A 17,171-nucleotide genomic window follows, 5' to 3' on the forward strand; every position below is an offset into this window, starting at 1 on the left:
CCGTGTCCCCCAGCCAGCGACTCCGGAGGGTTTCCGGTGTCCCCCAGCCAGCGACTCCGGAGGGTTTCAGTGTTCCCCAGCCAGCCATTCCAGAGACGTTCAGTGCCCTGCAGTCGGCGCTCCGGAGCCAGACTGTTGACCGTCCACCAGGCCGACCCCCGGAGCCCTCCCGGCCAACTGATCGTCTGCCGGGCCGACCCCTGGAAGCTCCCTGGCCGTCTGGCCACCCGCCGGTTTCCACCTGTGTCCAATCACCTGCATCTCCCTAGTGTATTTAAGCCGTGTGTGTCACTAGTCGCGTCATTGTTGATTGTTCTGTATGTTCTTGCTTCCTGCCTGTATTTTCGCCTCTTGGCTCCATTGGAGTTTTTGACTATTAAAGTCTTTTTTTGGTTTGACGTCTGCATTTGAGTCCTGCCTTCCCCGCACCCTGACAGTTACTGGTGCCAAGTGGAAATAGGACTATGAGAAACAGTGTTGAGAAAAATAAGACTGACTGACAAACTATGAAGCAGATATTAAAGATATAAAGAACATGAAGTGTATAAGTGTAATAAATAATTAAATCTTTTGTACATTAACACTTTTAACATCCACTGACCCGGACACAAAGGCACTGTTGCCAAAGACCGCACAACACAGAAATGGAAGCGCAGATTAACATCCAAATTGATTCAAGAGTGTATTATCATGTCATTAGTTAGCTGGCTACAGTAAACCGTCTCCGAAAGTTATATTCTCACCACAGAAAGTTAATCAGTATAGCCTTTAATTTATGTATATGATTCTCTTGAGGTTAATTTTACAATGTTTTAAAATGAAAATCGAGGGGTATACTGACAAAGAAAAGGCCCAGAGGCCCACACCAAAAATATAAAAAATCAATATTTTCATAGATAAGGAAGCCTAACAAGGTAACCAAGAGATAAGAAACAAATTGAATGATAGATAATTGTTTCTAGTGTATTTTATAGCTGGATTAAGACACGGGTCAAAACCAACAAATTAACACAAGGGATGGCAACAGAAAGCTAACACAAGAGGAAGGTTAAGGCACTTACCAGCCTGCAAAATGTTTTTATATTCATCTTGACCTGTTGCCAGGATATTTTTTGTACAGTCTTCTTTGTTCTGTATGAACATTAATTGTAGAAAGATATTTGACAAAGCCTATGGCTAGTAAGTTGATACTTTTAAATCCTTCCGCTTTCAGTCGGTCCAAGATTGTCTGCCGGGCCTTTTACATTACATTACAGGTCATTTAGCCAATGCTTTTATCCAAAGCGACTTATTCTCTGTTTAATTACAGCTGCCCTTTATTCTTTTTTTGCATATGCTTCTCTTCTTATTATCCAAGATGGCACCATTGATGGCTGCCACGGTGCTTCGGTGCGCTTCGTTTTTTGTTGTTTTTGTTGTTAATTATATTCATTATTATTCCTGCTGAGATTCCCGGAGCTCTTTTCACCAGAAAGCGTGGTTCTCTCACTCCGCTGCCAGGCATCTTTCTCTCCAACGTGGGCTCACTGTGCAACAAACTGGACGAAATTCAGCTGCTGGTGAGGAGAGACTTCTCTACATCCTCCGTTTTGTGCTTCACGGAGACGTGGCTCTGCAGATCGATACCGGACTCCGCGCTCCAGCTGGCGGGCTTCCAGCTGCTCCGAGTGGACCGCGACACGGGGGTCTCCGGCAAGAGAAAGGGTGGAGGAATCTGCTTTTACTTCAACAACAGCTGGTGCAATGACGTAACGGTGATCCTAAAACACTGTTCTCCTGATCTGGAAACTTTCTTCATCAACTGCAAACCCTTTTATTCCCCCTGTGAGTTCGCTTCATTCATCCTGGTCGGTGTTTATGTGCCGCCGGCGGGCAACGTGCACGAGGCACAGCGAACACTCGCCGACCAGATACGGCGTGTGGAGCGGACCAACCCGGACTCTTTAGTTATTGTCCTCGGGGACTTTAACAAAGGAAATCTCACACACGAACTCCCTAAGTACAGACAGTTTATTAAATGCCCCACTAGAGAGGAGAACACGCTGGATCACTGTTACACCACAGTAAGCAGGGCTTATCACGCCGTCCCTCGTGTTGCACTGGGATACTCTGACCACGTCATGGTCCATCTGATTCCTGCATACAGGCAGAAACTAAAGCTCTGCAAACCTGTGGTGAGGGAATTCAAGAAGTGGACCAGTGAGGCGCTTGAGGATCTTCGGGCGGCCTTTGACTGCACAGACTGGGATGTTTTCAGGACTGCTACTGACAGTCTGGATGAGTTCACAGAGGCTGTAACTTCCTACATCGGCTTCTGTGAGGACAGCTGTATACCATCATGCACCAGGGTGAGTTACAACAACGACAAACCCTGGTTCACAGCGGAACTCAGAACACTACGCCTGCAGAAGGATCAGGCTTATAGGAGTAGGGACAAAAACTTGTATACAGAGTCAAAATACAAGTGTAGCAAGGCGGTGAGAGATGCTAACAGTTCTCAGCAAGTGACTCTGCTTCGGTTTGGAGAGGCCTCAAACACCTCACTAACTACAAGCCCAAAACCCCCAACTCCATGAATGACCTCCGCCTGGCAGACGAGCTGAATGAGTTCTACTGCAGATTCGAAAGACAATGTCCTGATCCCATCCCCCACAACTCCACCAACCTGCTGCAGTCCTCCATCCCTCCCTCCCCCAGGCCATCAGGTGCTCACGCTTCCACATCTATATCACCTTCCCCTCCCCCACCAGCAACGACCCTCTCTATTCTGGAGAGAGACATTAACCGGCTCTTTAAAAGACAAAATCCCCGTAAGGCAGCCGGTCCGGACTCTGTTTCCCCTCACACGCTGAAGCATTGTGCTGACCAGCTGTCTCCGCTGTTCACTGACATCTTCAACACCTCCCTGGAGACATGCCACGTACCAGCCTGCTTCAAGGCCTCCACCATCATCCCTGTTCCCAAGAAGCCCAGGATCACAGAGCTCAATGACTACAGGCCTGTCGCCCTGACCTCTGTAGTCATGAAGTCTTTTGAACGGCTAGTCCTGACCCACCTGAAGTCCCTCACTGACCCCCTCCTGGACCTCTTGCAGTTCGCCTACAGAGCCAACAGGTCTGTGGACGATGCTGTCAACATGGCCCTCCACTACATCCTCCAGCATCTGGACTCCACAGGAACCTACGCCAGGATCCTGTTTGTGGACTTCAGCTCTGCCTTCAACACCATCATCCCGTCTCTGCTGCAGGACAAACTCTCCCAGCTGCACGTGCCCGACTCCACCTGCAAGTGGATCACAGACTTCCTGTCTGACAGGAAACAGCACGTGAAGCTGGGGAAACATGTCTCAGCCTCTCGGACCATCAGCGCCGGTTCCCCCCAAGGCTGCGTTCTTTCCCCTCTGCTCTTCTCCCTGTACACCAACAGCTGCACCCCCAGTCACCAGTCCGTCAAGCTCCTGATGTTTGCGGATGACACCACCCTCATTGGACTGATCTCTGGTGGGGATAAGTCCGCCTACAGGTGGGAGTCTGACCATCTCGTGTCCTGGTGCAGTAAGAACAACCTGGAGCTCAACGCTCTAAAGACAGTGGAGATGGTTGTGGATTTCCGGAGGAACAGAGCCCCACCCTCCCCCATCACCCTGTGTGACTCCCCCCGTCCCCCGTGTGGATTCCTTCTGTTTCCTGGGCTCCATCATCACCCAGGACCTCAAGTGGGAGCTGAACATCAGCTCCATCACCAAGAAGGCTCAGCAGAGGTTGTTCTTCCTGAGGCACCTGAAGAAATTCAACCTGCCAAAGACGATGATGATCCATTTCTACACGGCCATCATCGAGTCCATCCTCTGCTCCTCCATCACTGTCTGGTACGCTGCAGCCACAGCCAAGGACAAGGGCATGCGTGTCATCCGCTCTGCAGAGAGGGTGATTGGCTGCAATCTGCCGTCCCTGCAGGATTTGTTCGCTTCCAGGTCTCTGAAGCGAGCTAAAAAGATCGTAGCCGGCCCCTCTCACCCCGGACAAAACCTGTTTGTGCTCCTTCCATCTGGCAGGAGGCTGAGGTCCATCAGGACTAAGACCTCCCGCCACACGAACAGTTTCTTCCCGTCGGCAGTCGGGTTCATCAGCAGAGCCCGGTCCCCCACTGACTGACTATAACATTCCACAGCTCACTCCCCTTCATACTGCACATGTCACTTTAACTGTAATTGTTCACTTTGTCGTCACTCGTCACTTGTTCGCTAGTGCACTTTGTTAAGGTTTCGGAAGCTCTCGAGGGAGGACTCAATCCTTTGTTCTCGTCCCGGCCAGAAACGAGGACACGAATGAGTCAATTCGTTTAAATTCAAAAATCAAAAGTTATTTAATAACTGAACAACGTAATAGGGATTACAATTACAAAGTGAAATACTAAGCGAACAGTGGAATATTTCGCGAAATAGAGAATCCTCTGAGCAAGTCTGAAGTGACTTATCAACGCGGCTGCAGGAGAAGTTCTAACAGTCTTTTCCCCGCCATGGTCCTTTGAAACCTCTTGAGGTGTGTCTTCTTTGGTGCATTTGAATGTCATTGGCCTCTTCTCCAAAGGGTCACCTCCTCCATTGTCCCCTTCACGTCGAGGTGTGAAGCTGCAGCTGTAACCTGAAACCTCTCTGTCCTAGCTGTCCCTCAAATTCCAATGCACTCAATGTAGATACTGTGGCTTTATGCCCCAATGAGTGAACCCAACAAAGCATACATCGTTTAAGTTTTCATCTTATAACTAGTACACTTTAATTACAACAACCCATCACTAATGATCACCGTTCATCACACTTCATCATAAGATCTAAAACAGTTCATGTGGTTCAATTCTCAAGACATTTGCCTCAGTCGGCTGCCTTGAAATAAGTTGTTCATTTTATTACCTGACAGGAGAAAAAACTCCCAAAAAACCCTTTTTGGGGATAAAATTGGGAGAAATCCATAAAGAACGGCAATTGGCATCCGTCCCCAGGTTTTAACATCACATTGTGACAGAATGTTAATGTGTACAGTGTTTATATGATTTAAATGACTATGAATTGTGTTTGATTGAAATTGCATTCACTTCATCTAACATGTTAATGTAATAACTAATATCTAACATCACACAAACTATAATTCTAACACTAAACATTATTACACGTACTATAATTTCCTGACTAGGGGTGCACTTCTGGCTTAAATCCCTAACAATTCCCTCCTTGCTCACAGTTCACTGTGAGCATCTCTCAAAGACAGAAAAATTATCATACAGTCACATCCGTCAACAGTGATTGTCCCTCATCATCTACTCGCTACCGATTTCCCTGTATACTAGTCTCACTAAACACAATATTGATCAATCCCTGCAGGAATCCAAGGATGCAGGAGATGCAGCTTCATCCGTAGTGGACTAGATCATGACTGTAACACAAGAAGGGTTAACGCAGACAGGAATGCACTTTTCCGTTGTGCTATAATACTGACAAACCCGTTGGTGAGAGGATTGTCGTCGCCTTAGTTGTCTGCCAGCTGCTGGTTCGAGCTGTCAGTCCAGCCAGTGCTTTGGACTCCGATCCGTCAGGCGCTGTATTATTGGGAATGAAAGTACAACAGGCAGATCCAAACATTCTACAGACTCCTCCCTTCTCTGCCAAGATCATGTCCAGTGCCATTCTATTTTGCCATGCCATCAAACTAGTCTTATCCAACTGCTCGTGGAGCCCTGTTATGGCATCCCGGGTGAAATTTATGAATCGCTGCTGGTTGTAGTATATGTAATTAATCCAGTCTACATTTTTATTGATTGTCACCCACCAGAAGAAAAAGGATTCTATGCCGCTCGCAATTTGATTCCTGGCTTTAAACTCATCAGGCACCCCTCTGGGCACCCCAATGGCATCTAAGTACACATGACTATCAAATGAGCCCGCAGGACTAGTGGATCTCTTCGCTCTCCTGGCGACGTGAGGATGTGGTGAAATCAAGTCTTGAAATGTGGTCTCCTTCACTGGAAAGACATAGAATGGCATGATAAGCTGCACTAATGCACAAGTACCCGTCCAATTAGCTGGCAGCGTTGGATAAATAACCTTAGTTCCACACCACCACCAGAGGTCGGCTCTGGAAATCGTCTGATTCAACACACTTGAATATCGAGTGACATTAGCAAACTGAACTGTGGTACAGTTTACTCCTGCAATGTCACCTACTTTTATCCTTCCCGTTATCTCTGATACTATGCAATCAAATGTACCATCTGGAACCATAAATGGAGGTGGCGTGCTCAAGGTAGCTGGCGGATAATCCCATTGGAACTCTAGACAAGTATGGTGGACAGGCTGAGTCTGCAGGACAAAGAGCTCCAGTATACATTTGAATATAGGACTTATTGGTCTGAATCTGGAACGTACAGGAGTGGGCATAGGCCTAGGTTGAGAACACACTATACAATCTGTACTGTACTGCATGTTTGTGGCAGTATACTGTACCCATTGGAGCCATAGATTAGACTCCGAGAATCCAGTTTCCCGTCTTACCACACCCTTCCAAGAAGTGTCAGCTTCAGCTCCAACCTGATCAGCAGTGGATTCCTGTTTGTTAGCAGAGGGTTTAACAACAATCTTAAACACCCCTTGTGGGCTTTCAATATCGTATGTCCCTCCTTTCAACACGTATAGTCCACTGTCCCCCAATTCTGGATTTTCCAATGTGATTATTAGTGGATTGCACAACCCTCCCCCACATTTTGCCAAATCTGGATATCGGTTTTTCCGCATCGTTAAACGGGTTTGCAGCCCAGGTTTAGGACCAGTTTTAGATGACTTCCATCTACCAGTGTGTGCGAACTTCCATTCTGCCTCCTCGCAGTCACAGCCGTACTGCTCCACTGGCTTACCAAACCTGACTCCTGGTCCACATCGGTTGGTGGTGGAACACAAGTATTGGTCCGACCTCCAAAACCTGAGGTCTTGGACTCCGCAGGCTGCAATATCACAATAATCAAATTGAACAGATGCAGTTATATTTTCCTTGAATGTCAACGTGAGAGCAATTGCTGCTTGGATGTTAGGTGGTAAGGAAACATCTTGTCGACTGGGATGGGATAGATCACTTACAGACGTCATGTCATCGTCACCTGTGTGAACAGCTGCACTTCCCCGAGCTGAACTTGAACCCCCTACTACCAACTGATACTTACGCTGTGGGCGAGACATTTTCTGCTGCTTTGTTCCCTCCTGTGTCTTTTGGCTCTGAATTAACTTGCCTGGTATTTAATCGGGTCTCCGCAAGGGTCTGGCTTGGTGCCTTAGCAGGTGCACAATGTGTGAGATGATGCCAAGTGGCTCCCGCTTTACCTTTCACCTTTACCGAGTGTGATGTTGCCAATACTATCTCCCAAGGACCGGTCCACCTTGGATCACTCCACTTGCGTTTATGGGCCTTAATCCACACCCGGCTTCCTGGCGGTATGACTGGAACCTGCTTCCCTTGGCTGGCGGCTGTCTCTGCGTTCGTCACCTTCGTCTCCTTCCTAGCTACTTCTGCACAGTCATGACCACCCTCAGTAGGTGGCAATCCAGATGTCATATTCACACCTTCTGATGTGAAAGAGAGTTGGGGCTGGGTCAATATACCAGATATCCTAGCCCCTCTCATAGCTGTCAGAGTGAAAGCTTGTGTGTCTAGATAAGCTACAACACCGTGGTCTGTGTGGACTTTCAAAGGATGACACATTACCAAGTATGCAGTCTTCTGTACCGCTCGAGCTATTCCGGCCAAATGTCTGGTGCAGCCTACTTGTCCTAGTTCTATGGGATCTAATTTAGAACTGTGATAAGCCGAAACCGCTCTCCCCTCCTTCTGTCCAAATGTTCCCCCGTGAATGTGTCTAATGCTGCTTAGTTTTATCTTGGTGATGCTTGGTCATTGCAACCGAATAGCCGCTCCGAATTCAAAATCCTCAAGTTCTGTTACTGTAATATTGTTGGCGTATGTTTGTTTGAACATTCTTATCATATGTGTTTATCAAGTGTCCCAGCAGTTCCCGTTCCTTCTCTAATCTGGAAATTGTGTGTCACATTAGCTCAGTGTTTGTGGATTTCTTCGTTGTATGTGTGTGCCTATACTTCTCCTCCTTGATGTTCCTCTGTTGGAACATCTGTTGTTGTCAGCGGTTTGGTCAGATGACACGTAGCTGTCATCCTAGACGTGTGATTAAGCTTCACGCTCCCTCCTTGGACCTCGGATCACCTCAGTTCCTGTGAGCAGACTGCTCTGCTAACCGGAGGTCCCATTAGGACAAGATTCCCCAATCGGACATTCGTTCCAGGAAGAAAAGTTCAGGTTGGATCTTCCTGCGTTGGCCATCGTCTGCTGTTATCCCAAAAATGCCACTTGAGTAGCTAAACTCTAACATCTAGTGTTTTCCTAAAAACATTCTAATCAATTTGTGAGTTGTTTCATTGATAGAACGACTGTATGTTCTTCTTAACACCTTAAATCAATGTCATCTACACATCTCTGTTGGTTGGAATCTTATGATTGTGTTTTTCACTGCATGCAATAATGTTCCCAAATCGGCAGATACTCTAGTTGTATTCTGTTCTCCCCCAGTCCCTCATGTTGAGGTAGGTGTAAAAGCATCCCTTCACATAGCCTTTGGTGATGCTAATCAACCCCAGGCCACCTCCTGGCTCATCTAACAATGTCGTAAAACCCCCACAACGCCGTTTCTACTGGGTGTCGTTGCCGATCTGGACCGTCTCGCATTGGAGTCGCCTGTTCCTACTGAAAAGCAAAACATAGTTAACAATTGCCATGCACATGTATTCGAGGAGAAATGTGTCAGTAAATGTATCATAGTGAAATAATTCCCCCCATACCAACCGTGTGTGATTCTTAAACCTGTTGGGTGACTCTGAGATGAAATACAACCTGTGGATGGATTTTATGGCTCCGACACTTCCCCAGGATTCCTCCTCTTATCAGTTGTTGTTTTAGGGAGGTCTGCTCACTCCCTCCTCGACCATGAGTCGCCATCCCCTTTCAACCTCTGCATCCCCTTTGAAATCTATCCTCGTCCCTAATTCACTCCCATCTCAGCATCTGCCTGTTGTTTCTTTTACTGGGAGCTAAACTCCCAACAAAGTCATCATTTGTCCTGACTCCTGATGTTCACCTGATGGTGGAAGGAGTTCCAAATGTTGCTTTCTTAGAAGGAGAAATCTCTTCTTTGTTCTTGCTGTTCTGGTTCTGTTCCCTCTTGTTCAAATTCACTTCCTGCAAGTCGCTTTGGATTAGAGCCTCAGCTGAATGAAGAATGTGATGCGTTGACGTAAAGAATGCCTCTGCATATCTTTATCTGCTCCTAGAGTATTTACACACTGTTTTGAAAAATTGCCTTTCTCAAACGGCCTTGTTTCCAATCGATTTGAGGAGCCATTCATATATAGAAATTTGGAATCTTCGACATAACTGATTATTGACCCCCATAGTCAACTCATGAAAAATTAACACCAACATTGCCTTCGTGTCCCCGTTCAATGATCCCTTTGAGTTTTTGCTTGTAGGTCTCACCCTCATGGTGTATGACTGTTCCATGTCTTCATCAACTAATTGACCAACCCAGTTCTCTTTGTTCATTCTAACCTCGAAGCAATCTGCTCATTCCAAGTATACACAAAAATATTACCTCACATTCTCACCCTCACAGTCAATTTCTTCTCCTTTTACCTTCAGCCTGTTTGCTCGGTCATGATGACCTTTGAAAACCTATGCATTTCTGCATAACTCTTCAACCTGTTTTCCCATTTTTACCACTTCCCCATTAAAATAAACCATTCGATGGCCTCACTGAAGGCCTCCATCATTATAGTCAATTTGCTGACCTTTGCGACCACTTTGACAAGTGGTCGAGCATTTGCAGTATCAGTCTCTAAAACTTCAACCAATGTATCAGAATGTGAACCCCAAACCCCTGTAATATAAACAAAAGGTTCTCCAAACCCTTCAGGGTCATAAAACAACAATGAAGAGTGTGAGTCCCTTGATCCCAAAAAGTACCAGGAGATAATAAATCAACTTAGCATCAGACCCATCTGTTCCAGACCCCCCTCCAGTGTTAATCTCCACTTTTATTGCTCTTCAGCCCAAAAGCAAAGCAGAGGGTGGGAGACGTGTCTGTTACCTGCAAACACAAACTCAGCTCATGCTTAGTTTGATCCAATCCATTCATTCATTACTGATAGATCACTAACCTCTCATGGTTAGCGTATCCAAATGTAAGGGTGTACTACTTGTTGAACATTACAGGATGACCGTCTGTAACAAATTTCCATATTTCGTGATCTGGTGCTATAAATGTTCCTTTGATCAGACATTTGCTTCCATCATCAAGATACTGTATCAAGTGTATCGTGCACTATACACTCAATAGCAGCACTCAACAATTTACCGCCCATCTCTGAATTCAGGAGAAAACTCGAAAAACTACAAACATTAATCCAAAAAATCGACAATATATACAACAACTCTCCTAATTCCTTATCACCTTCATTCCTCCTTTAAATCTTACACAACCTTATCTCTTAATTTCAATGACTGATTTCCCCTTTTTAAAATCAATCTTCCCTACGGGTTTAAGTCTAGTTTCAGCTGACACTCTCAGCAGTGTATAATCTCTAGTCTCCATTTTTCTGGAATGTGAGTCGTAAACCGTAGAGACTGAGGGTGCTTATCTGAGCTGTTGGAAAGCAGCGGGGGTCGGTGTGTCACCAGTTAGTTGTTTAGGGCTCGTCTGCTTTGTCTCCATCAAAGCAAGTGGCATCTGTTGCTGTGGTCACCACATATGGGGAGATGGAGGCTGGGGTGTGCCCAACCTCTGGTTCTGCCTGGACTGCAGTGAGTTGGGAAACCTTCCTGGAGGAGCATTTGACCGTGTGTTCCCTTCATATTTCACTGGACACGTTCTTGACCAATGTCCCACCTGCCCACATATAAAACACACATCAACCCCATACCCTCCTTGGTAGTATCCACTCCCTCGGTTAGATTCACGGCCTCTGTCTCTCCCTCTGTACTTTGGTGGTCGCTGGTATCCTCTCAATTGGTTTCTCACTGCTGGACCTACGGTTGGATATGTGGCTTCTGGAGGAACAGGGTATTGAGGTTGTTCATCTCTCACCGACAGTTGTTTCCTGACTCTCTGTTTTTTCGTTGCTTCTGCATCTGCTGCTGCCAGTTGGATCTTCAGGAGTCGATGCGTCATCGTCCCCAGTTCTTCTTGCCTCCTTGTCTCCGCAGCTCTCTGTATTTTGTATAAGTGGGTTAGATGGTCTCTCCATGTGCTTTCATCCATGTCGTCCAGTCCCACTACTCCCTCCAACGCTGTTTGAACAGCCTGGGGCAAGCCTTGCTGCACAGTGTGTCGCCAGGTTACTGCAGTAGATTTGTTATTGTCGTGTCTTTCTCCTGTGGCCAAATGCCATTCTGTTTCTGCTCTCCTCACATATTGAGAGATGTCTTCACCTTGTTTCATACTCAGACCCATCAGGATGGACATACTTGGCTTTGTAGGCCAGATGTTTCGCATTGTGGCCCAAAATACTCCTCTGACCTTATCAAATGGAGCCTCATCCTCTTGGTTGGTGGTTCCCGCTCTTGCTTCTAAGGCTCTTAGGTTGACTGTTCCCTCTAGACGGGCTATTAAGGCTCTCATATCTCCAAGACCCAACTTATCTTCTATTGTGTATTTTTCAAAGAGCAGGATCCATGGGTTAGCTCCTTCTCCCAATGGCGGCAGTCCCTTCTCCAGCGCTTCCATGTCCCGATGACTCCAGGGCACAAACTCGCTCTGACCGTTGGCTTTTCTCAGTAGTGGGCACTGTGGGACAGGGGAGGCTGCAGGTGGCTCATTTCTTATAGGGAGAATATAGTCTGCATAGCGTTCTGGAGTCTTCTTCACCAGGATACAATGTCTATTGTGATGACATCCTCCATCAGCAACCTCTCCTTCTTTGTCGTTGTTTGGATGGGTCCTCTGCACGTGTATTTTGATAGTCAGGAGTCCTGAAGTAATATACAGCTCCTCTGCGGCCTCCTGGTATTCACTTGGTGTTTTACGGCCATGTTCACAGCTACCTGCTTCCTCCTCTCTGGCCCTGCCAAGCAGTTCCTGAGTCGTAAGCGCAGCCATCATGCAACCTGGAATACTCTAAACAACCGCTATGCTGTCCCTTCTGTCCCAGGTGTTACTCTGTCACTAACAGCAGGAAAAACCAAACCAAGTCACCTCCAACAGCTGTCCGAGGAAATGTCAAATCGAACCATCGACCAGAATCGATACAGTAAAACAAATAACCAAATCTAAAAAGTAAGGAGGGCAATTTACAACATCAAATCAGTCCAATAACTGCTGTGTAATTACTAAACTATCTTGTTAGACCACTAGGTTAAATCAACTTATCATTACCTCTAACCACAAAATCAAATCAATCACGGAACTGTAAAAATTAGTATAATCAATGATCAATGCCAAAGACTATGATTACAATTAAACAGAGGAAAAAGAGAAAGAATTAACTATATCTCAAATCAAAACTCAATCTTCATTCAAAATTCAAAAGTCTAAAAATTAAACTCAATAAAGTTAATCTTGATGTCTAAAAATGAATTACTCCAAATTATTAATCAAGGTTACAACATTAATCAAAGTTATGATGATACAGTCAAACTGCCGGCAATATCAATCAGGAAGTATAGCAGAAGCACTCCCCCACAAATGCCGCCAGAGATTATACCGCAATATAAACAATGATCCACCCCCAACCCAGAGACAATGCAATGACAGTCAATCTGGTTTCAGCTAAACATTGGAGATCGAAATCAAACAATTCATAACAGCTTCTCAAAAGCACCACATCAAAATTAAATCAACCTCCAATTCCAATCCAAAATCGATGCAGAACTATAGTACAAACCAAATTCAACGTGACATTACAGCACTTTAATGTTTCAAATAAACGTCAACACCAATCCAGATATCCGTCAAGTTGTCTTATCAATCTTTACACTATCCTAGTTAGTAAAGGCAAATGTGCATCAAAGTCAACGTCCGAACACGGAGCAAGTGAGGAAATTGAACTCCCCCCTCTTGTAATTCCCTCTACATCCACCAGATGGCACACTCAGGGGCTTCCCCCCCACGATGTGCACTTACTCCAACCAAATGTGGCGCTGTTCAGCCGATAGCTGAAGATCGAACACAGAACTACCAAAGAGGAAGTGCCTCACACCTCAGCACATGGATCGTAAAACGCTGTGTGCCGGCGTAGCAAAGAACAATGGGCTCAAGCTAACTGCTAACCCACAACGTGGTCAAGCTATCAGCACCCCGCAAGCCCCGCTATTTCCCCAGTGGAATTACCAATGAGACCCCGTTAGCCGCTAGCAAGGCAGCCCACGTGGTCCGGGTTGGACTACTCACCAACACCTTAATATGCTATGGTTTTACAACCCGACGCCGGAGATGATCAGTCTCCAGTTCGGATTCTATACATATATATACACTGTTAAACAATCACATACACGTAGTAAACATAATTCGGAACATCTATTCATCAATCAAGCACATGCACCCCGCAACTCAAACACTCACGCACCACGTACTAACACTCACTCACACTCACACCAGCATTCAGATGTATATACACTATCATTTACACTAAAGCGCATATCCGCCACCCACCCCCTTCTAGACAACCTATATACCTAATTCATAGGATTTCTAGGGAGTGGAAAATGTTAAGCAGATCTTACCAGTCGATGCTGGATTTCTCCTTTACTATAACCTCCACCAGTCGCCGCTGGATTATAACTTTACCAGTCGATGCTGGATTATCACTTTACCAGTCGATGCTGGATTATCACTTTACCAGTCGATGCTGGATTATCACTTTACCAGTCGATGCTGGATTATCCCGTATGCCAATCCCGTAGAGCAAGCTCCCCCCCCCCAATCTATTAAATCCTGCAATACCTAATTGTGGAGGACTTTATGCACAGAGAGGGGAAATGAAGAGAAGAGTCTTCCCTAAAGACGCCGTAATTATTGTGGGAAACCTAGTGGACAACATGCGCATCGTCACACCTCATGCGAACCCCCTAACCAATCCCATACGGGTCTACTTCTATGAATTTATCCTGCTGGTCTTTATGTCTCAGCAGACCAGTTCGCCGCCTGGATTTTTCTAACGCTCTAAGTGTGTACCTGAACGCACCAAACGCGCGTGTTTGGAATTTCTAAAAGCCGGCTCCCATTCGCATTCACTTTGCAAAAGTATGTCCCCACTGTTATTCAATATCAGCTTATTATATTCACCCAAGTCATTAATGTACTAGCCTTTAGTCTTTAGCATCTAAGGCCTTGCCTCATGGCCGACTGCCAGCACCACTCTAAATCTTCCTAAACCTACCTATCACAGAATTCATGAAAAAGTTTGTTTTACCTTGTTTGTACCCGTGGTACTTGCAGTCAAACCTCTCAGCAATGCCTTCCCCCAACGAGAGCCCCACGTTGGGCGCCAACTGTTAAGGTTTCGGAAGCTCTCGAGGGAGGACTCAATCCTTTGTTCTCGTCCCGGCCAGAAACGAGGACACGAATGAGTCAATTCGTTTAAATTCAAAAATCAAAAGTTATTTAATAACTGAACAACGTAATAGGGATTACAATTACAAAGTGAAATACTAAGCGAACAGTGGAATATTTCGCGAAATAGAGAATCCTCTGAGCAAGTCTGAAGTGACTTATCAACGCGGCTGCAGGAGAAGTTCTAACAGTCTTTTCCCCGCCATGGTCCTTTGAAACCTCTTGAGGTGTGTCTTCTTTGGTGCATTTGAATGTCATTGGCCTCTTCTCCAAAGGGTCACCTCCTCCATTGTCCCCTTCACGTCGAGGTGTGAAGCTGCAGCTGTAACCTGAAACCTCTCTGTCCTAGCTGTCCCTCAAATTCCAATGCACTCAATGTAGATACTGTGGCTTTATGCCCCAATGAGTGAACCCAACAAAGCATACATCGTTTAAGTTTTCATCTTATAACTAGTACACTTTAATTACAACAACCCATCACTAATGATCACCGTTCATCACACTTCATCATAAGATCTAAAACAGTTCATGTGGTTCAATTCTCAAGACATTTGCCTCAGTCGGCTGCCTTGAAATAAGTTGTTCATTTTATTACCTGACAGGAGAAAAAACTCCCAAAAAACCCTTTTTGGGGATAAAATTGGGAGAAATCCATAAAGAACGGCAATTGGCATCCGTCCCCAGGTTTTAACATCACATTGTGACAGAATGTTAATGTGTACAGTGTTTATATGATTTAAATGACTATGAATTGTGTTTGATTGAAATTGCATTCACTTCATCTAACATGTTAATGTAATAACTAATATCTAACATCACACAAACTATAATTCTAACACTAAACATTATTACACGTACTATAATTTCCTGACTAGGGGTGCACTTCTGGCTTAAATCCCTAACAACTTTATGCTTAATATTTTTTTACTTTTTTAATATTTTAAATTCTTAAAACTTATTATCTTGTTTTATACTAACCCATGGCCTTATTCTACTAACCCATTGCATTAGCATTTCATTTTACTTTATTTTATTACTTGTGCACTGCTGTCACTGCATGAAAAGTGAGATTTTCGTCCCCGTAAACGCCCGGAAATCTCCCTAATTTCCGACAATTTGTCGCTATTGGTCACCCGCCTCATTTTAATTATATATTCATATTATGCTGTATATTCATTTCATGGTTATCCTATGCAGGCTACTACACTATTATTAGGATACCAACCAGGACATCAATGAATTTATAGAGAAAATGAACATTTGACACATGTTTATGCAAAGAAAGAGCTTTATTAACAACACACAAACAACAACTACATACAAAGTGAGGATCTGCCCACACTTGGGTAACGGCGGTTTAAAAACTACAGCTCAGTAAACTGTCCGTTTGCCTCCTCGGGGTTGTAGACCGTCACTGGCGCTGTGTTTTCCGAGGCAGGTCTGTTGCGCAGGCGGCTTGTGTGTGTGGCGACCATACAATCCACCCCGAGACCCCGCCAACAACGCCGTCCCCTCCGTCCGACGTGAGCTCTACGGTGGCGGATTTCCAGAATTCCACCTCGTCATCAGCCAACTTTGTCTCGAGTCCAGCAGCTGTAAAAACAACAATGAATCAGTACTGTGCGATGCGTATGGACAAAACACATTGATCAATGCACCTGAAAAAAGTCAGCAAATAATCTCTGACCCTCTTTCTTCTCGCTTGACTCCGCGCTGAATCCTTCGCAGCTTCCGCCCGCAATGAGTGTTCCAGCTGAACCTGAAGCTCCTGCGTACCGTCTCACAATACGTCTCACAGGCGGCTGGGAAACAATTAAATGAGTGTGGTATGAATACAAAAAAAATCAAACGCAAGTCACAGTAACATTTAACAAGGAAGGAGAAACAGTAAACAGTGTCACTTACACACAATGACGTCGTCTAAATCTGGACTTATCCCGGAGCAAATACGAGGTCACCGCCTCATTATGAGGCGAGATTAGTCTGTGAAAACAAAATCTACAGTTATGATTGGTATCCATACGTATATATTCCCTTATAGCGCAGAATGAAAGCATATTCTTTAAATCTTACCCTTGCTCCGGTTCGTAGCGCCTGTAATTCGTCTCGGAGTTGTGAAGACGGCGCACCGCTTCCTGTAAACGACACGGCAAAGAAAACACACTTTAATCAAGCTGTTTCTGCTCAATTGTAAGGCTACTAGGCTACTCTTAGCTTAGCTTGAGGCTACGCTACTCTTAGCTTGCAGTCATCGAACGTATTCTTACCGCTATCTTGCGATTGTGCGCCCGTCTCCTCTTCTTTGAGTCAGTTCCTTTCCTCCATGGACAGAAACCCGGAGAGTCCCAACGCTCCAGTGGAGCGAACCGCTCGTTGATATCGGCAGTTTGTTGTTGGAGTTGACGAGACGATCCACTGGGAGCATTCAGCAGCTTCTTCTCGTCTGTCTGCGGACAGGCCGAAAGTTGGTGACCGCGGAGAGGAGTTGAAGGCGAGTTGAACGCGAGACGTCGTCCCGC

General features: G+C 45.5%; 1 protein-coding gene and 1 long non-coding RNA gene across 2 annotated transcripts; both read right to left on the bottom strand.

Moving 5' to 3' along the window:
- Window positions 1-4,340: 4,340 nt before the first annotated feature.
- LOC144410418 (uncharacterized) lies at window positions 4,341-14,506 on the bottom strand. Its single transcript, XM_078107341.1, has 2 exons — window positions 7,746-14,506; window positions 4,341-7,606 (listed from the first exon to the last, which is right to left on the bottom strand). The coding sequence occupies exon 1, from the start codon at window positions 12,202-12,204 to the stop codon at window positions 10,846-10,848; it is 1,359 nt and encodes a 452-aa protein (XP_077963467.1). The 5' UTR covers window positions 12,205-14,506; the 3' UTR covers window positions 4,341-7,606; window positions 7,746-10,845.
- Window positions 14,507-15,922: 1,416 nt separating this feature from the next.
- LOC144410256 (uncharacterized) lies at window positions 15,923-16,839 on the bottom strand. Its single transcript, XR_013468199.1, has 4 exons — window positions 16,726-16,839; window positions 16,558-16,635; window positions 16,340-16,454; window positions 15,923-16,245 (listed from the first exon to the last, which is right to left on the bottom strand). It is a non-coding gene; the product is annotated as an uncharacterized LOC144410256 (long non-coding RNA).
- Between the last annotated feature and the right edge of the window lie 332 nt (window positions 16,840-17,171).

This window comes from Gasterosteus aculeatus, chromosome 7, assembly GCF_964276395.1.
Source record: "Gasterosteus aculeatus chromosome 7, fGasAcu3.hap1.1, whole genome shotgun sequence".
In the NCBI taxonomy this organism is placed as follows: Eukaryota; Metazoa; Chordata; class Actinopteri; order Perciformes; family Gasterosteidae; genus Gasterosteus; species Gasterosteus aculeatus.

What these genes read in the sequence shown, in the direction of transcription:
- LOC144410418 (XM_078107341.1), bottom strand. Translation starts at nt 12,204, where the DNA reads ATGATGGCTGCGCTTACGACTCAGGAACTGCTTGGCAGGGCCAGAGAG.